General features: G+C 40.7%; 1 protein-coding gene across 5 annotated transcripts in view; it reads right to left on the bottom strand.

Annotated features, from left to right (window-relative positions):
* Positions 1-22,282, bottom strand: part of LOC138299897 (polymeric immunoglobulin receptor-like) — a 232,668-nt gene that overhangs the window by 65,998 nt on the left and 144,388 nt on the right. For all 5 annotated transcript variants that reach the window (XM_069238599.1, XM_069238598.1, XM_069238600.1 and 2 more), the window contains 2 exons: positions 20,898-21,227; positions 4,825-5,151 (listed from right to left, as the gene is read on the bottom strand). In XM_069238599.1, coding sequence (XP_069094700.1) covers positions 4,825-5,151; positions 20,898-21,227 — 657 coding nt within the window. The remainder of the gene's footprint in view (positions 1-4,824; positions 5,152-20,897; positions 21,228-22,282) is intronic.

The raw sequence follows: 22,282 nt of genomic DNA on the forward strand, positions 1-22,282 counted from the left end.
TGCCCTACTTTTAAAATACCATGCACACTGCCCTACGAGCCTTTAGGGCTTACTTTAGGGGTTATTTGTAAGAACTAAAAAGGAATGTTTGTTCCGGGCAGAAGGATGATTTTGCTGAGTCAATATGGCATTTTAAAACTGCACTACATGCTGCAGTGGCAACCCTTGGACATGTCTCACAGTGCTGCTTGATTGGGTGTCACAATGAGTTCCCCGGGTATAGGTAGTACCATTTACTTGGGGCTTACATGTAGTTCAAATTTGCAGTTAGGTGTAGTCTATTTTTAGCTTGTTTTAAAGAGAGAGCACTTGCACTTTAGCACTGGCTAGCAAGTGTAAATTATAGCGTCCTAATGCCAACAAAGACAAGTTCTGCAAAGTAAATGAGTGAAGGGAAAAAGCTTAGGGTAATATCCGGTTGTTTGCTGTCAGGCAAACAGGAACGTCTGCAAAAGTTGGTAGGGGTACCCTTGGGAACATTTTATCTATTGGTTATTGAGGGGCCAAGGTTCATCTCTCACCCTCAGGCTAGTGCCAGACTTAAATGTTGCGCCCCCAAGCACTGTTCCCAGTGTACAATTGGACCTGTGGAAGACAGAAGAAGGGATACACCTGCTGTTGAAACCTGTGCAAAGCCCCACTCGCCAGCTTTAACTGTACCTTCCCAGGACCCTGCTGGAAAGCTCTAAAGGAAATGCTGCCCCCAAATGCTTCTCCGAGGTCCTGGAACACTTGGCTGGTGTCAAAGTGTACTCCTTCAGAAAGGGGACTTTGAACATTTTTGGCAATTTTCCTTTAGGATAACCAAAGTAAGACCAGGGTCTACCTGCCAGCCAATCTGCCAAGTCTGCATTGCTGGGTGGATTGAACTTCTTGCAGCTCCTGCTACATTTTTCTCTGTAGCCAAAGTCAAACTACATCTGAAGACACTGAACTTGCAACTGGCACCAGCCTACAGCCTTTTTCCTCTGAGAGAATCCTGAGCTCAAGAGAAACATCGAAGACAAACCACTGACTTCTTCACCAGAACTGAAGTCGATCAACACTCGATTAACGTTGAGGCGATTTTTGATGGGAATCATGAACTTCCACTTTGAGCCTTCATCAGTGACTGCATGGGGACCAGGTCCTCCTGCAACCCATTGCTTTTAAGTCCTGTTTTGGCATTACAATTCTGCCTTTGATGCTGATGCACTCATCAACGACCCATTAATGACTAGGACTGTTCATAAGAAAAGAAGGTAATGCTTTAAATGGAAACAAACCCAATTGCTGCATTCAACTAAAGGTTTATCACTGTTGACCTAAATTTTGCCCCCGCCTATTATGCCCAATTGCCTGCAGTTGGTGGTTGGTAGTTTTTGCCACTCTTTTTATTTTACAATTCTTTAATAATTAAAATCTCTGGTTTCCCTAATTGGATTTGAATCATTTTGGTGCCATTCTGTTCATTAAGTTACTCTCTATCTTTAGAAACTGGGATTTTTATTGTGCCATGTTTTCAACTTTTAAACTTTTTTGCACTTCTAAATATTTACCCTTTTTTCAGTTAAGAATGTCTGCTTTGTGCCATAGCTATCAGGGGTTGAGTTCAGGTTTAATTTATTGAAACCCTCATTAGACCTAACACAAATAGTGCCATTATTACATGTGGTGGACTATCATCCACCCCAGAAAATAATCCATATTCTCACATAGCCCTAACATTTTTCCATGCTTTTGGCTCATTGAACTCATTTCCTCTATACACTGCACCTCTATGTAGCAGCGCACATTGTTCTTGAACTATGTTGGGGAACTCATTTTGCAGTGAAAGAAATGGGCTAAACTGTTTGAATCATGTTTAATTGCAATTGGCAACTCGTCATTTCCAGTTTTACAGTAGCAGCATGTACTATAATACAACAGAGGTATTCAAGGCATGAAGGTGTTTGGGAATCTACTTGAACTAATAGTTAACAAAGGACAAGCTGTTCCACTGCAAACAGGCATGTAACAAATGGCCCTTAAAAAAACTGAGAGGAACAATGCATAGAAAAGGTCATTGTTGTTCTTGAGAGGCAGAATGTTTTCAGTAGAGTTCATTGAAAGAATGAGCAATTTACAAGCTACATTGTTGACCTGAGGGGATTATCTAATACATGAATTTGGGGTATTGTGCCGCCACTTTATCTTAGTCGGATGCACCAACAATTCCAAGATCGAAAAAAGGCACTTAGCTCATAGTCTGAATTTGAATAGTATTGCAAATAGTATTGAATACATAGCAAATTGAGTAGAGGAAATTAAAATGACAGCAGAAACTGTGAACAATATTAAAGACATTAGGAAGAGTGAAGAGGTGTATAACCTTAGAAAACAAGCCACAACTTTCTAAATTGATAAACACTGTGAAAACCAAAAATGTAAATGCATAAGATATGGTAATAACAATCTTACTAATAATCATGACTGTCCAGCTATCCAACACATTGAATGCTGTACCAGAAATGTAGTGTGATAAAGCACTATGCCAGGGTTTGCAAGGAGTTAGAACTGAAATAACTTCAGTGAAAGTGTGGATGAGGAAGTAAAAAAAGTATGTTTGCACTGAATATGAACGCGGATGAGAGTGGATCTGGTTACTACACCTATGACATTAATCTTTGATTGGGGAGGCAAATGTTGTCTTTTCTTACTCACATTTACCTTTCACCCTGATATATAACAATGTATTCCAGAAGAGGTTTGAGTAATATTTTTCAACCTCCTGACGTTAAACTCTTTAGTAGGTAATGGTCAAGGTGTATATTGACTTTAAGGAATGCTCCGGCACTGGGAAAATGTATATGGCTAAACAGGGGCTTAACTTACTCGGGTGGAGGTACCAGAAAAAACGCGAAAGAACTAGATACCAAAAGTTGAGCAAATTATTTTGTTGGATAGATCATTGATGGACAAAGAAGTGTGCAAAGAATTTCCCCAACTTTTCTCATAAAAATTAGCCCTCCTTACCAACTTCCATTAAATAAAATTAAATCCTTGGATGGCACGAGTTGTGTGTAAGGCACAGCTCATTCTAAATTTGAAGAAGGAAACCTTGAGAGATGAGGTCAATAAGCTTATAACACACGGTGTCATACAGCCTATTGAGAGCTATCAATAGTTGCCACAAATAGTTAAACAAGGTGTCATACAGCCTATTGAAACCTATGAATAGTTGCCACAAATAGTCATGGCCACAAAGGCTGGTGAGAAATGTATTGACCTCTGTGTGGAGTTGAGGGATTTGAATGCCATCATTTGGATATGCAGTTATCTCCTCCTCAGAATCAATGAAATGCTAAGATTGATTAGAGGAGCTAGCTGCCATATTGTTATTGACTTACCATAAGCCAACCATTAAGTTGAGCTGCTTTCAAGACCCTAACATTCTTCATTACCCCACTGGGCATAAGCAGTGCTACAGGATGCCATTCCGTTTTGCATGTGTTCTTCAGTAGTTGTAATCCCAAAAATAATTCAGCACGTTCTGAGGAACTCAAAGGCCACCATGTAAAAACCCTGTTAAAAAGCCAGAAAATTACTCTGAGATCTGTGCAAGTAGGTTAATTCCTCTGCCATAAGAGAATTAGTGGCTTCAGCTCAGTTTTCCTGGGAAGGGAGTACTGTGGGAAGTGGGAAGACAGACCAACACTTTCTCTAATAGATCACGCATTAGACTTTATAGATCTTCTTTGATGAGTAGAGCCCCTTAGAACTGTACGGTTGGATGGTTTGAGGCGTAACCACAAAGTGACCCGGTATCAGTCCTTTTACCGAATCTCTCCCAATGTATGAATGTTTTCCAAAGCACAAAATTAGTTCCAGCAGTTACATGGGGTATGCTAGATGTTTTGGTACCTTAAATGGCTAATTTTGTGAGTTCTGTGGCTGTGGAAATGCAATATCTCTCTGCTAATATTTTTATCTAATTTCGGATGTTTTTCACAGAGCTTTACAGCTATATTTTGGTTTCAAATATTATTGCAACAGAAAATTGCTCTTTTACAATAGTGATTTATAACATTAGCTACAAATAATATGAAAAAGAAGCTATAAGGGAATTTCACAATTTAAAGCAAAAGGTAAGAGAAAATTACAAAATGTAAATTGACCTTTGGTAATTCGGTCATCTTTAACCCAAAGCCCCTCATGATAACCCTGGAAGTGGGTGACTGCCAAGGTTATAGTGGCGATAATACCTCCAACAGGCAGGCGGTACTAGTCACCTTATTTTGACGCCGCAGTTACACCGCTGGGACCAGCAGTATACCGCCATGGCAGTCCCGGTGGTCGTAATCCGCCAGGGCAGCGTTGCAAGCAGCGCTGTCCTGGGGATTTTGACTCCCCTTACCTCCAGTCTGTAGACTGGTGGTAAGGGGAGTCGGGGTGCCCCTGGGGGCCCCTGCACTGCCCATGCTCTTGGCATGGGCAGCGCAGGGGCCCCCAGGCATAGCCCCATCGCAAATGCACGATGGGTGCTACTGCACCCACTGCACATCAGCATTGCCGCCGGCTCTATTACGAGCCTGCAGCAATGTTGATGTGACCTTTCCGCTGGGCCAGCGGACAGTAACACTGTTACCGTCTGCTGGCCCAGCGGAAAAGTCAGAATAGGGAGCCAGACATACCCCCAGCAATGGCGGTATTCTGGCACCCGCAGCCTCGGCGCTCTTTAGGAAAGACCACTGAGGTTGTAATGAGGGCCAAAATGTTTTACCTAACCACTGAGGCAGGGTTCTGCTTGCCAAGTTTACCATTTGAAAGCTGACAATGCTTACATCTTAAGGAAATGGGTCTTACCATGGGTGATTTGCACTTGCACTGTGAATCTCTGCTCCTTCTCATAATCAACAAAAGAACACCAGTACCAACCGGCATCACCTTCTGTGAGCTGGTTCATGAGAATGGTCAGTGTGCCATTTGTTGGGTTGTCAAAAAGAGCGAGACGTCCTTCCATGTTAGGTTTCACAAAACCGTCGCTGGTAATTAGTTGAGTACACCCGTGATCTCTCCACTTGCACCAGTACTTGATGGAGTATTTAATCCGTGGGTCGTAGTGACACTCAGCTGCTATGGAGCCACCCACTGGTGCAGTAAGCATGTTGCGCACCTGCGGGATTGTTGTCTCTAGGGGAGAGTGAAAACAGTTAGTAGCTTACCACAAATTCTAAGATAATACTAATATTGCCAGGTGCGAGAAATTAATGACGCTTAACCATAACATTTATTTTGGTTTGGAAGATAGCACAGGCGTTTACAATGCCGGAGACATTATTTTGTATACGTTAACAGAGAGTCACTGCCTCTTAGCCATAAATCAAACAGAAATTAGGCACTTTGTATGTGCTCTGTACAGTGCAGAATGAATTAAAAGTTTTGAATATTTTTTTTTTTAAAGAAAACATTTTTCAAACTTTACACCTTTGTGTAAGAGATGTTACTTTTTTTAGCAGGAGTCTGCTTATCTTTTTAGTGGATGGGGTTTTGTCAAAATCCATGGGTGGTTAATGAGTACTCCTATGTACCACCAATGTTACACCTCCTTAATTCAAAGTAGCGCAAAGTAGGATAAACTCTACTTTGCGTTAATTTAAAGCTGTTATTCGACTCAAGTCAAACGTTGCACTAGAAAATGCATTCAGGGTTTGCTACTCTTTTGATGTAACCCACCACAGTGTTAATAAGTATGCCCATAAGTGTTTAGGAACTACAACTACGTGTGTACCAATACCTAAATATGTGTCGGATATTTAGTCTTACTGTAAACACAAGAAATGTCTTATAATTGTCTACTATCCTAACTTTACCGAATGGTGCAATTTCTGATACAAATTCACAAATGCCTAATAATGTGAATACAACCATCAAATTTGTAAATGGATCATTATCTTCCTTTAGTGTTCTCGTGGAGGAATGTATGAAAACATGCTAATTAATATTAATTGTGCACTGTAGTTATGACGCAGTTGCATCAACCAAAATGTGTCCATTTTGCAGGATTTTTCAGGGGCCTTATTTTCACTTAAATATAACAGTTGTGACAGAGTTATTCAATGGTTGCTCACAAGTAGATTCTCTTGTCTTGTGTCCATAACAGGGAACTCTTCCACTAACTAGTGTCTTTCAGTATTTGTTTGTCCAGCTGTTAAGTAACTTTCTGAGGTTGTCTTCCTCCCTCCAGAGGTTGTCTCTCAATGTAGTGCGTTTTGACCCACTATGTTGACAAGGAATTCACTGGCGACTATTACATAGAGCACATTACTTTTTTGTATTTTGTTCTTACAAAATGTTGTATATATTTTCACTATTTGCAGAACAAAGCACCATGTTTCACAAAATGTTGATTGTGCAGTTTGCTGGCAAATGATGGGCCGTTATTTTTTCAAATTCGCAGGGCTCTCCTACATGTGGTAACAACACACAGTTGCTCTCGGTATCCTTTGAATATCTCCATACATCCTCATGTCTGTTCACTAGATCTACATTACCTGGTGACTGTATAATATAGGGATGATTAATGAGAGTATTTGAAAACATTCCAGGCAAAGAAAGAAGTGCCTAATGATGGTCCACATATGGATGCGTCGCAGCTGGCACTGCCTAAATGGAGATGCCAAAAGAACCTCTTGTCAGTCCAGGAAACGCTCCTTTTTGACAGAGTCCAAGCATGAGACCCCAGCTCCCTTACACACAAACCTGGGAGTATTTTTAGCGTCCTTATTATTCTGACCTTCCCACGTCAACAAAGCAATCAAGAATACATTCCTCCACCTGGCATCCTATAATGGGTCTTCCACCTGTTGTACACGGCACAGCCGATCTAGTCCTTACTGTGGTCCTACTACATGTTTATTACTATAATTCAGTCTACAATGAGGTCCTTGCCAAGGGCACAACTGCAGAGATAGCAAAACCATGCAGCACCTGTCACCTTGGGTTTGAAGAGATCAGATCATATACACCTACAATGACTTTACTAGCCTCACTATTAAGTATAGAACTTCACAGCCCTCCTAACATATGAAACATTATAAGGTTCTGGACTTTAGCAAACAACCAAGTAACTTGGACATTAGCAGTCTTTTAAACCTCTGTTAACAAACTGTACTTTTTCCTCTTGGGTACCAAAATTGAGGTGAAGGACACAAACCGCTACCTTTTGAAACCACCAAAAAATTCCAAAAGGTATTATGACATTCAGGTGAGCACTAAAGATGCATTGGCTCATTTCCCCTTACAGTTTGCCCTGGTGGCACCTGGCCTTGGTATTTGAGTGAAGGAGAGAAACAAGAAATACCATAATTTCTCATTAAGTAGCCCAAACCATTCCAGAAGAACAATGGACAAGCTGGCCCCCCCTTGGACACAAGACTGAATGTGCCATTCTGCTCATCTAGTGATTCACATCAGTGTCTTTCCAACCTTTAGTAGAGGGTAAACAGAAGCAGTCTCACTTTTACATGAGCACATTACAAACAAGCATTGGCAAAGCTAATAGGTCTTACCAATGCAAGGCATTTTAGTTTGCCAATGGTTTTAAGACATGTTGCACTTCAGCACAGCTATGACTTGATCAGCATTGACCACATCATATTGCTTTCATTTAAAACCATGCTGCGCTGCTGTTCAATATGTTAAAAAACAGGAAGGGTGGGAAAACAACACGAGGGAGCAGTAATAATGTACTGCAGGAGAAGGAGGGTATATGGAAAATGAAACGAGTAATGAGAGAGGGAGTACCAGACAGGGATAGGAGAAGTGAGAAAGTGGAAGAAGAAATAGTACCTCAATTACTTCTGGAGCAGTGGCATATCAAGTCAGCGTCATATCAAGTTGAATCAATCTGTGTTTGGTTCATGCTGCCTCAAAGGAACAGTAGTGATGTAGTCTAAACTTTAGTAGTGTCCCTCATGTCACTAAAGTCATCAAAATGTGACAGTCTATGCCTTATGTTAATCAAAGAACTAATGGTTTGAATGTACAAATTGCACTGACACGTCTAATAATGGGCATTCATTTACACTGTAGAGTGCCACATAGGAGGTATTCACAGTAAAGTGAATGTTAGAAGGATTAAACTGATACTATGATGTAATTTAGACTATAGCCTATTGAATTGCTCATGAATAATTATTAAAAATGTGTGCCAAAATGGAAGAAATGTACTTCCCCATTATACATAATGAAATGCATTGGCAAATATCCATTTTAAGTGAACGAAACGCATATACCAATGAAGCATTATTGATGTTGAATTCATAAGTTGTATATTACATGTTTTTCATTAAAAGTATGAGTTGACTGTATAGCTGTAGTTCTCTTGAGTTAGCCTAAGTTAGGCCTGTTAAGCTGGTATTTCATGACTATTCAGGAAATGCTGATTCATTCCTTAACGTGAGCTTTCTTTCAGACTTCATTCTCATGAGAAGACTAGCGCTTGGTAAAAGGCACCTATTGTTTAGACATAGAAAGAAAGTATAACACTGTCCTTGGGTGTAGTACATCGTGGAACATGGAATGCCATTGTATGCATTTGTTTCAAATTTACGTGGAATCATCAGATGGAAGATGTTCCTATGAAAGATTTACAAAAAGATGTGGGTATTTTTAGTTTAGTAACCTGGACTAACATTTTTGGTGAGACAGCTTGTTTTATGAACTTTGATATATAGACCAGTTGGACTTTGGGCAGTTCTTCAGAGATCTCCAGATGCTTTGATGATGAAGAACCCTGCAGTTCCCCTTGGAGAAGTAGCTTCCTCTCTGTCTTTGCCCCTTTGAGATGGCCCTTTGAGACATAGAAAGTTTTTCCAATCCCTTTCAGAAGACTCTTGATCGAGCTTCTGACATGCTGATGCTTTCCCTTGTTATCTACCTTTTGCCCATCTTAGCTAGTAGCTTTACTTCATTGGCTACGTTGGTCATGGGGTATAACTTAATTTTGTTTCCATTGAAGTTGGCTAATGGTTCTACCACACCCTGTCGCAGGGTCCAAAGATCCACCTCGAAGGGCATTGATTCCTGCGAAGGATGAAAGTACTCCAGCAGTAGTGAAATTTGGCCAGCGCTGTCCTATTATGAGGATACAAGGAAGAGTGACAGTAAAGCCAACAATGGTAAGAAATGGGTGGGCTCCAAGCCCTTTATAGTAAACAATAGTGTCTTGCAAGGAACAGCGCATGCACTGTTGGAGGCTCAGCCTTTACTAGTTGAATCTCTGTATGTTACTAGCAGGGCCACCGAAATTATGCAATTGGGCTGCAACAGTGTTTTCGCACAATGGTAGGTTTGCCCCATTGGCCACAAACTCCATCATCTGCTGCATAATCTGCAGATTTTTAGAAAACAAATTGTTTCTAGCTCAAACAGTTCAAAAGTTAGTAAAAACGCAGCAACGTATGTTGCAGTGCAGTGGAAGGCCTTTTGGAAAGAATGACTGGTCAACTTTCTGTAGCTTATTGCGATCTTTGGGTGTTAAACTGGTACTAATGCGATGCAACTAATGAGTAGGCAGTGTTCACAAGTTTTAAAAATGAAAAAATAAAGGAATGCAATCACAAATGTGCCACATAATGCTGCATTATTTGTTTTTTCTTTCCACATAATTTACTCCATCCTGCCAGATAATTTGGACCTTCCCTGTCGCACAATTCCAGTGGCCATGGTTACTAGTCACTAAGATACCTCACAGTGAAGATTATCCCTCTGGATGAATATATTCACTCATTTCTCGGTATGGTGGTTTCCGGACGTGGGTCGTCCTTTAGGGCTGAGGAGCCACCCCCCCACCCACCTTTTGCCCCCATGAAGAGTGCCGGTCAGGCTGAACAAATGTCAGCCTGACAGACACTCCTCATGTTCAGGTCAGGCAGACAGGAGCAGACATGCGCAGACTCCTGGCTGCCTGAGCTAAACTTTGCTGGGCTGAAAAGGTCACAGCTTTTATGGGTGTGATCTCCTCGGCTCAGCAAAGGTGCCTCGAGGCCCTCCCCGGGTGACCAGGGAAGCTTCACCCATTCACTTCGACCTGGGTGCTTCAGCTGTAAGCTCAGGTCAATCAGTGACACCTCCTCACAGAGTGGGGTGGGGTCAGAAGTCTCACTGACCCCAACCCACTCTGTGACGAAGTTGGGACTGCTGTCTTTCCTCATTGGCTGACCTAGGGTCAGCCAGTGAGGGAAGGCAGCCGTCCCAACCGTCCTGGGACCTCAGAGGCTGAAGGTAAGTGTGTGATCTTTTTAAATGAATGTTTGGTGCATGCTTGCATGTTTGAATGTTGCTGAGTGTTGTTAATGGATGTGCGTGCGTGAGTGTGTGAAACAATGAGTGTGAGTGTACTTCCCGTCTGCCCCCCCTCCTAAAACTGCCGGCCGCTACTGGGGGTTTCATGCAATTCAAATGAGCCTTAATGCAGGCTCTAGCTGATACATAGCTTTCATTTTGACACGCTTTCCTTTAAAGAACTGGTATTTCAGATGAGTTAGTGCAATTGGTTCAGTTGAAGGGAACCAACATTAGAAATCCCAGATTGCATTTCTTTTTCCTGAGATACTCATAGCTGGAAAATGGAGTCAGTGATGGCTTGGAGTCATCTGTCAAACTTACATAGTAGTAACAACAGGCAAAATAGGGGTTACAAACACAGTAGCATGATTCTTCCAGCAACTTGGAGCCCACCACATAGAATTCCAAGGGTACAGCCATATTAATAAATTAAATATACCAAATAAAGCTGATAGAATGGAGGATGTACTTGACTTGAGAACATCAACAACTCATCAGGAGTACTAAGCCCTATATAAGAGCAATTATAAATGCAATGTAGCTCACTGAAGTGTCTGGCTTCCCTCTAAGAGTACTGCAACCTCAATATCAGACTCTAACCCCTATGCTTTCAGCACGTGGTTAAGTATAGCCATAATTGGTGTTGTAGTTGTAAAAGAAGAGGCAGACATTACCAGGTGGATAAATGAGCTGTGAATGGATTGCTTGTAGGTAATGCTCAAAATGAAAGAGAAGGCAATCTGAGAGCTGCAGAGTTTGTACAAATAAAAACTACAAACCATGGAACAAAAGACCAAAATTTCACTAGGTTGGCAAAAATTGTGTTCTCAAGGTCCCTCATTGAAAACATGAAAACATTGCCCTGTATCATGTGGTGCACAGCCAAATTACATAAAGAGCATGATTTAGGGTCTGGTGGGTGAGGTTGTTCCATCATAAAGGTGACAGTTATCCCATATGTCAAAGTACAAGTCTCTTATATACTATGGACATCGTAATACGGTGGACGGGATATCCATCACATTTGTAATGGAGTAACCTGTCCACCTAACTCTACATCAGTCACAACGTTTTTAACCAGGGCCATAATATAGTAAAAATCCCCTTGCACCTTTGTATTTAGGTAAAAATGTTTAGATCACAAAAATATGTGTTGTGAGTTATGAAAAATGAAACAGGCTGAAAAAAGAATTGGAGTACTGTGCAGCAGAATGAATGGATAATAATCAGCCTGGAGACAGAGGATTTCCAGTTTGGGCAGGGCTGGACTCTGAACATAAAGCTGCCCTGGTGAATTTCATAAGACCAGCCCCATAGGGTCATAAAGAGTATGTCTGACCACTACAATAGGCTTTGGGGGGTTCTCTGCCCCTAAAGAAATGTGGGAAAAATTGGCAAAAACTGTGCCTTTTACAACCCATTTTTCATTATATATTCAATTGTATTTGTTTTTAAACATAGTAAATAATGACATTAGAGTGCACCAGTATACAGCAAACTTTACTAGGGTTTGTCAATGATTCCCTCAGCATCCGCCTCCAGTAGTGCCTCCCATGTCTCCATAGGCCCTCTCTCACATGTATTTCATTTGTTTTAGTGTCTCTCTTACTAGCGTAGGGTGTTGAAGCATTTACATCACACACACAAAGAGGGACAATGAATCATACTTGTGTAAAACAGTGAATAGAAAATGTTGACAAAGGGGACTGCAAAGTGCAGGCTTCCCATTTCATCCATACTGGTAGGCATTTTTTAAGAGTGCATGGTCTGGGGAAGCATAAGCTCAGGATTCAAAATGTAACACAGTGGTTAGCATTAACTTTACTAATAACAATTTGTTTCTACCCCAACAAACCCTTTTAAGCAAAATTAGGATAATCGAAGAGTGGGAAACAAGCAAAGCTGCACCATGCAGTTTGCATGCAGCTCTTTGATAGCAGTTCAATACTCACTGTGCTAGATTATGATTGGAATTTATGAACTGCACAGTAACAAAAGAATCTCTGTGACAAAAGCAGAATCTCACAGATCTATGCACATAAAATATTGTTCTGTAATCTGCATTCTACACGTTCTTTGCAGCAGGCATATTAGGCTTCCGCGCTATTGTAGATGAGTCAAAAATGCCACAAGACAAAACCCCGATCTCTCTCCAGCAGGTACATTACTTACCAGAGTTATCTTGGCCCTTTTATTGTTGGCTGGGAACTGTAGTATATACAAGTAACTCTGCAGTGCTTTTAAAACTGCTGCACTGCTACAAAACCGGCCCTCAATAACAGAAGTGGCCCCTTACCCTTCCAGCCTCCCAGGGAAATAAGTGATGCGTCGTACGGCCAATCCAGCCCTGAGTTTGGGGGAGGGAGAAGACCAAAATAAACCAGCAGGGAGCGACTGAATAAACAAACAGTGAAGATAGCGTAAGTCAACCTAAATGAGGGGCAGCTAATTAAAGGAAGGTAAAATTAAAAAGTGAGGAGAAACATGTCATCCAAGAAAATAACGAGCACAACGAATGAGTTACTGTCCGAAGTCATGGGAATGAGAAAGTGCAACAACAATTAACAAAATGAATAGTAAAACGAGTACCAACAAAGACAAGTGATTACAAGAAGAGGCATGAGAAATGCATGCTATGGAGAAACAGAGACAAAGGATAGGAGAATAATGATAGAGCAAACAAATGCTAAGCCTATGGGTGGGCTGAAGCCCACTGAATTGGAAACACATGTCTCTTCAAGACAGAGCATGCGCTGTCTAGCCAAGACCTAACAAATGCCTGAATTTTCCACTTTAACCACAGTGTCAAGGCGATAGAACTACATAGCTTTAGAATTAGGATTAGACATTCTTTGTCTTTAATGGATCAAGTTCTTTGATCTTGGCTGATAGTACATTAAGTATACCATAAATACTGTGGGAGATTGAAGGTCTCCAGACTGGAAGGTGGCCAGACTGGCCCTTGGGTAAAAGGAGAATGGGAAGAAAGGGGTAGAGCTGAGACAAGGCGTGGAGGAAAGAGAGTGTGGAGATAAAAGGCAGGAAATTAGGGAATGTAGGGATTATAGACAGTCAAGAGTGAAACCCATAAGAAGCCATGTCACAAATTAAAGTTTTGAATGTCAAGGTAATAAACTCTATTTGAAAATGATGAAGCACAAAAAAAACTGTTTCAAACCTTATATTGCAAATCTACAAGGAACTAGAGCTACCAGGAAGAACAGATTTTTATTTGAAGTATTGTGACCTATACACTTAATTGAGAGCTCAGTCGAGGTGACTAATATAGGGGTGGTCATATTACTATTTAGAGGTAACTATCAGATTGTTTTCAATAAATTAGACCCGGGAGGGGTATGGGTAATTATAGATGTCAAGATTGGGAGCATACTGTATATTTATATGGATCCAGCAAACAGTGGCGTAACAAAACTTGAGGGGGCTCCCCTGCGAAGTACATGGAAGTAAAGGAGGCTACTGCCCGTGCACAGTGCATATCATTGTTAATTAAAGATATAACTGATATCTCCTGGTACACTCAAATGAACAAAGTTAGGAAAGCCGTAGATTCACTAAATGACAGTCTAAATCTGGTGAAACCTTAGAGACAGCAGAACCAGTGGCATCATGAAACTGGAGGGGGCCCCTGTAAAGTACATGGAGGGGTCCCACTCTGGACTCACTCAGGCCAGGTGCTGTGCTGAGGAGGTCCCCTGGAGCTCAGGCCTCCCACACACCAGGATCTGAGAGGCTTTTGTTATGCCACTGAGCAGAACACGGACCGTAGGGCATCCACTTTCTTTCTTCGGCATGCAATCAATATTCCCTGATTGATTACTGTTTAGTAAGTAAGCAGATACCTCAGAAATCAGTAGTAGATTTTCACTCTGTTTGGGTCTTGGATCATGCACCCCGTACGTTGACACCAGCAAATAGTCATATCACACCACACAATTACAGATGGACCTTTCCTTAGTAAGTATTGTTAAAAAAAAATATATGGTGAGAATCAAACAATTAGTAAACAACTTCATTAAAACAAATTTTGATAAAGGCAGTGTTAGTATGGGTTAAGATACTAAAAGCTGGCATTTCAAAGTGTATGACAGAATAGATAGTTACTAGATGGAGAAAACTACTGGAACAAGAAAACTGCCAGAAATCTAAACCGACAGCTTTGAAGTATGAGCATGCCATTCGAATAACACACATGTGGAAAATAGACAGCATTAATTTGCTACCAGGTGAAAAGGATCAGAGCACAGATAAAAGCAATAAAAGATTAGAGCGCAGGTCCCTAGCTTCATGTGTTTTAAGAATGAAACATGGGGATAAAATATACCAAATGCTGGCAGCATAAACTAGAGCACAATTAGCCAGAAAGCAAGTACTAGAAAGCCATTCTCACAAAGGGAAACAGGTGTTTCCTGACAAAGACATATGACCTGATTTAGAGTTTGGCAGAGAGGGTTACTCCGCCACAAATGTGACCGATATCCCATCTGCCGTATTGAGAACCCATTATATCCTATGGGTTGTGTGTACATTTGTGACAGTGTAAGCTGTCCCCCAAACTCTAAATCAGGCCCAGAGTAGAGGAATTCAGCAAGTATTATATACAGCTGTATACTTCTTCTTCACAATTTCTAAGTGAGAGATATTTATCATGGTTTTCTGTCAAAAGGATAGGAGCCCAGCTCATATAGAATCTCACTATAAAATAAATACACATACTTAAGCCAGCAGACTTAATTTGATTAATCAGTATTATGGTTACCACACGGCAGAATGCATTTATTTCTGGGAGAGATACTACTTCCCACACCAACCTTGCTGCAATTCTAATTGATTAGGCTGAAACCACATAGAAATGACTGTTCCTTTAGTTGGTACTTAGGAAGTGTACACTCCCAAAAGCTGTAATGAAATGGCTATGGCTCAATTACTGGTGCCTAGTTGGGATGGTGAATGCTGTCAGGACTTCTTCTAGTATATATGAAATCAGTAGAGGGACTAGACGGGTGCCCATTGTCACCCTGTCTATATACCCTATATTTGGAACTATTCATGAGAACGCTTCTCGGACATCCTGATATTACACTTATTATACTTCCTTAACTGGAAGATAAGCTTACAGCTTATATGGAAGAGGTACTGATTGTTACAGCAGATACAAATACCACACTCTCTGTGATTGAAGCAATAGCAATTAAGTATGGAAGCACCTTCGGATTTAATCTGCATTTAGAAAATACAGAGATATTAAGTGTAGGGTCAGATGATATTCAGACTGTATGTACAGTGAATAGCCTGAAGTACCAGAGGTGGCAGGTAATTTGATCAGGCTGGTGGGGGGTGGGCACACATGCACACCCACACAAATTCACACTCATCCATCTATATGCACATTCACACATACCCTTACATTCACAAGCATGCACACATACACCCACCATACGTAAGAACATACACAGCCATTTAAAGCATACACACACTAATACATACACAGGCATCAAACATTTAAAAAAAAAGAAAAACTTACTTGGCAGCAGTGGTGATCTTGGGTGGAGGGAAACCTTTGAGGTTCCTGAAGGGTTGCCACTGCTACCTCTTTGCATCAGCCAATAAGATGAGGCAGTAGTCCCTTGCTCATCACAGAGTGGGATAGGTCAGTGAAATTTGCTGACCCCACCCTACTCCGTGATTAGCTTCACCGATTGACACTCAGTACTTGGCATTTCAGGGCTTAAAACTGAAGAACCCAGATCAGAGTCTATCTGACAGTCACTCTTCTGAACTTTGCTCTTCCTGACAGCTAGTCTTCATGTTGTCGAAAAGGTGGGGAGTTGGTGTCCCTCCACCCCTAAGGATGTGCCATGTCTGCTAAAGTATTTAGGCATTAAACTCACACCTAGTTATAATGCTCTTAAAGTGGCTATATATAAGAGAATTCTCTGAGAGAGATTGTCTTATTAGTAAGTAGGTGGGAGGTGGTTCCTATATCTATTCTTGGAAGGACTAACATTATTAAAATGACCTTTCTGCCTAAGTTTTTTTATTTGTTCAGGCATTACCCACTTATCTCCCACCAGACTTCTTCCACCAAACCGATGTCATCACTAGATCTTTTACATGGGGACATTGCAAGCCAAGAAGATCTTTAAGGTATCTATAACAGCCAGGGCAGGAAACGGAATAGGCTTTTCCCATACTACTATTGCAGCAATGTGAAGCCCATTAACAAAATTGGTTAAAAATCAGGATAGCTGCCTTTTGTATGTCAAGCCTATAATGGATAAAGTACCTTAATTAATATTACTAAGCAGTTTTATTTTATGTGGAATCACAAGCACGTCAAATAAAAGTGTATCTCAAACCTGGTGATGTATGGAAGGATGTATCGTGATAATTTAGAAATACTACATACCATGGGTTAATAACAGTCAGGCATAATGTGGATACTAGTATTCAGACCCACCGCACTTCACAATAGGCCAATGTACAACTCCTATGACCATTTAATAAATTAGATTAGTTAGCAGTGAGTTCAATATGCCCCAGAATGCGTTTTATAGATAACTACACAACAGGAGATTTTAAATAAGAAGCACAAGGATTTGGTACCAGGTTGTCTAGTCCAGATAATTGAAAAAATACTTTGGAGACTTTTAGGTTATTATCAAATTTTCATTAAAGCAGGAGTGAATCAAATATGGAGGCAAGTAGAAAAGCAGAAGGAAATAATCAAGAGGGAAATTAGTTTGGATGTGTAAATCCAACCTATTGAAATATGTAATGTAACCCAAGCTGCTAAATACAAAGTCCAAAACTAGAGAAAGCTGTTTTAATTCTACATAATTGTGACTAATGTGACCAAATGAGTTGGGTATTAACAGAGCAGAGACAATTTTGAGTGGAATTGTTTACCCGGATCAGTGCTGCAAGGTACCATCTGAATACCGGCAACACTATGTTGATAATGATACTATTCATTAACAAACTTTCTTCCACATTTGTTATAATTATGTTCAACATTTTTTTCTGTATAGCTTCCCAAACGTCCTGTGGGAATTAACAAGAGAAAATTACATTTTGAGCACCCCCTCTTTTTGTTGGCCCCTGCTTGATGGATCACCCAAAGCGTTCCAAGAAGGAGCTGAGATGAATGAAATGTTTTTGGTGGGTTTCCTGAAGATTTGTCAAACATCACTAAGGGTATTAACAAAACAAAAAATTATCTTCCTATGTAAACTGTGAACTAACGTAAACCATAGATAGATAGATAGATAGATAGATAGATAGATAGATAGATCTTGATAAGGAGGTCTGTGTGTACGATGATGGTCTGGTGATTAGTCTGTTTTCAAAGTATTGATGTTCTGCTGCACCCACAAAACCTGAATGTGGAGGTATGCAGTCAAATAAATCTATGTATCTATATCTAATATATATATATATATATATATATATATATATTTACTGAGAAAACAGAGGTCACAGGGATGTTACAGTTAGATAGTTAGGCTCACATTTTAAAAATACAAAATCAAAGAAATTCACTAGACATAGTTAGAGTTGTCTAAACTAACTATAACTAATGCCCTAAGGTATCTAAAACTCTCATCTCGGCCATGCACAGTTATTCCAGCAAACATTTTACTGCAAATATTATATTGATATTATCAATGATGTTATCAAAGACGTCATGAGTGCCATAATGTGTGTGTAATTAGCAGTGCATGGTGAGGGTGCGAGTTATAGTTATCCTGGGGCATGAGTTATAGTTAGTTTAGTTAACTGTAACTACGACTCGTGAATTTCTGAGGTTTTGTACGTTTAAAATGTGAGCCTCACTATAACGTCCCTGTACCATTTGTTTTATTCAGTGAATTTCAATAGTTTGTTAACCATAGAGTTGTCATGCAGTATCCTGAAATTGATTCCTGTTCAACACAATCTGTAACAGAATCCTGATGGGCTCCCTCATCCCTTGATACTATCTGGACAACTTTGTTTGGTTACCCAGAGGGTTTCCTGAGTCGATGAGAAATGCTAGGCATTTCTCCTGAGGCTTCCTTCTACATCAACCAAACCTGGGCATCTGGCACCCACAAACGTTATGCTTCAGCATGGCGCTGTTGGGTGCTTTGAAGTGTTGAATTGAAACTCAGATCCCATTAGGGCAGATGTCAGTTTGGTAATCAACTTCCTTTCTTCTGTGGCATCCTCAGGTGTGTCTTATGGGTCCATTAGCAATTATAGGTCAGCCATGCCAGCGGGACATCTTCTTGTTGCACGGAAACCAGTGCAGAACACTTCATAGTGTGTAAATTCATGAGGGGCATATGCTTGTGTAAATCTCCTCAATCCAGATATTCTTTCCTTTGGGATGTCAATGTTGTTTTATCATTCCCAGGAAAATGGCAAGGAAATAAATATCTCTCCCACAAACAACTATCTGCCAAGTTTACTATGTTGCTTTGCTTACTATCTTGTAAAAGAGTATCTGACATCCAGCCCTTTTACTTTTCTGGCAAAGTTTTTTTCCCTGGAGGAGTTTCGGTCTCATTTCTAGACAGACTAAATCTAATACTAGCACAATATCTTACCTTGAATTTCGTTCTAACACTACATTATCTGTGATACAATGCCTTAAGGCTTATGAAGCTGTCACAAGTGAATTTAGGGGTGCTCCTGAAGTACAAGTAATCATCGCGCGACAGAAACCGTTTCTGCAACTTTGGCTAGATGGATGCATTGGTTATTGATCGAAGCCAGGATTTGGAGCTCATTCATCCTGAGATAGCTTCAAAGTCTTTTGCGTTGGGCTTGAGATTAGAGGATATTTTGGGAGCAGCAGACTGGTCATCTGAATCAACATTCAAGTAATTTTACTATAAACCCAATGCGGATAAGGCTTCAGTGATGGTAGTACAGCTTCGAACAAGCATAATCCGCCCCTCCAGTCCTGACATAGAATTAAAAAAACAATTGACTACAGGATAGGTATTTTCAATTCTATTAAGGACACGGATGCAAGAGTTATTCCACCCTGATATTAATGTACTGTATCTTTGTAAGGTCTAGATATGTATCTCTTAATACCTTGTCAGACTCTACAGTATTGGTTTCCCGCCCTGTATATGAATTTAGGATGTTGAGATTGAAGCTATAGTTTTTCATTCAATACAAATTTATTTTCCTGAATATGGATATTATGGTTTGTTTTTTCTGACTTCACAGGTAACCACCAGAAACGGAGCTGAAGAGGTCAGTTTCACAAGAGATGTTTTTGGTCAAGTCATTTGCTAGACTTCTAATGACAGCATTCTTGGGAGTATCATTTATACAACGCCTCTGTTGGATGTTTGATTCCTGAAAATTCTGGGTTACTAGTTGGCTTTAGATATTTCGTTATTTTTTTCCTATAGAAGTTCCTATCATTATTTTGCAAAAAAAGGACACACAATGGACACTTCTGTACTAATAAGGATTGCTCTAATGTGATTGGGGCATGTGATATGGGTGACATATGGTTACATGGGTAATGTAGTTTTGTTTATTGTATTGCGATTGGCTGCTGAAAATTCTACAGTAAAGAAAGAGAAGCATAATCAATCCTCGCCTCCCTGTCCTTAATAGAATTGAAAATTGTTATAGTGTAAGCTAGAAATATTTTTACTGACAGCCTGCTTCTGTCAGAAGTACATGTTTTACTGAGAATGTCAGACTTAAATCTCAAAATGGCTGAGAAATATAGTGTGAATTTGCAGAAAATATGCTCTTATTTTAGCTTCTGGAGCACATTCCATCACCTCTATGGGAAAATCATGAGAAAACAGTTTTCTCTCAAACGTAATTCATGAAATGTCATTAGGGTGAAAACTTAGTAAAGTTAGTATGGTACTATCAACAAATGCTTTATTTGTAACTAAAATGTATTATCCCCCTTTATACATTCTCCTTTTTGTGATCTTAAAAACCTGCCATTCACTACAATGCATTTCAATGGGGTGCTATCATGTATATTGGTCCCAAGATGGCTGACAGCACTCCCTCGCTAAAGTGCTGACAGCCAATCAGATCTCACCATAAGATCTGTGCTTAGGCTCTGCTAAGATATGAAAATTTGGATTTTCTTGAATTTCATCGAATAAAAGAAACACTGTCTGCAGAACGAAATCCACCTTTCGGCCAAATTTGGTATAATTCCATCCAGCAGTTCCGGCTGTAGTTCCGGCTGTAGTCATGTTCAAACCTCCTATGGGAATTAACATGGGAAATGCACTTTTTTTCCACCCATCTACTCGCCCCCCGCTTGACAGATCACCCCAAAACTTCCCATGCACCAAAAAATCAGTCAATTGACCCCAAAGATTTGGGCAAGTCAAAAAAATGTTTTCCTATGGAAACATTTTCCTTCCTAACTAAAACTACCTATGGGCGACTGCTAGTAAGTAATATATATATATGTATATATATATATATATATATATATAGAGAGAGAGAGAGAGAGAGAGAGAGAGTGTGAGATTCATAGAGATCATAGATTTCAACTAAAAAATTCCAATACCATAAGTCATTCTCACCTTCAGAAATATGCAGATCCACATCTGTTGAGTCTCCGTATTCCCCATATTTTCCAGTTCCGCAGGTGTAATGCCCAGCATCTCCTTTCTCCAGATGAATAATGTGGACCACAAACTTTTTGAGGTTGGCTTCGTAACTCAACATGACTCTTCCCTTGTAGTCCTGGTCAACCTGCCATGTGCTGTCAATTATGTTCTTGCATCCAGTTTTGCCAAGTTTACAGAGGTATTTCCTTTCAGTAGCATGCTGTAGGTCATACGGGCAGTATATAGACACCTCACCCCTGACCTGGCCGTATAAAAGTTCAGCTTCCTCAGGAACAATGGAATCTGGCAATACATGAGGCATACATGGTTACAAAACAACCTGCAACATGCACACAAATATGGTGTCATTGCAGAACCTTAGTATGGTTTAGGGCATTCAACATCTTCCTAAAGACATTAATTTCTTACGCTTGCGACAGCAGAAATTTTAAAGACTCTCTCCATACACGGAGTGGCTATTGTCTTACATGTTTTTTCAGCTTTGGCACTAAGGGCCTCATTATGAGTCTGGCAGTCCAAAACCCGGACCACCAGACCTGTGGGGAGGAGACTTCTGCAAGGCTGGCAGACTTACCCTCAGCCCTATTATGAGGTTTCCACTGGGCTGACCAGTGGAAACCTCTGAAATCTGAGGTTTCTGCCTGTCAGCCCAGTGAAAACCATTCAACAGCACTGGCCTCGACTCCTCATGGAGCCGAGGTCAATGCCGTCGCATAGAGGGTGCTCTCAGCACCCTCGGAATGCACTCTGTCTGCCGCAGCAGACAGTGCGCATTCTGAGGGTCCTGGGCGGGGGGTCCTACACTGCCCTATGTGGCCCCCAACACTTCCTTCCAGCCAGCCCGTTTCATAGTGGGGACCTGCCATTAAAAGGTTGGTGTAAAGGGGACTTGTGTTCAGCATGGTGGTGCTAAACTCAGCGCCACATTGGCTGACCACAACTCCGACCCCCGTCTCCCTATCAGCAAACATGTGGCATCAGTTGCCAGGGTCGTAATATGGCGGATCGACCCCCAGGAGTGCAGTGGTCCAACCGCAATCACGAGTCTGGCAGGCAGCCTCATAATGAGGCCCTAAATGTGGCAAAATTTCAATGAATCATTTACTTCACATGGCAAGGCATATTATGCTGCATTATACCAATACGGTACGATATATTCTTGTGCTGTTTAAACTGCGCTACTTGTTGCTGTAATAAGCACGTAAAGAATAAAGGGGGTTATTACAACTTTGGAGGAGGTGTTAATCCGTCCCAAAAGTGACGGTAAAGTGACTGATATACCACCAGCCGTATTACGAGTCCATTATATCCTATGGAACTCGTAATGCGGCTGGTGG

Source organism: Pleurodeles waltl, chromosome 6 (assembly GCF_031143425.1).
Source record: "Pleurodeles waltl isolate 20211129_DDA chromosome 6, aPleWal1.hap1.20221129, whole genome shotgun sequence".
Lineage (NCBI taxonomy): Eukaryota > Metazoa > Chordata > Amphibia > Caudata > Salamandridae > Pleurodeles > Pleurodeles waltl.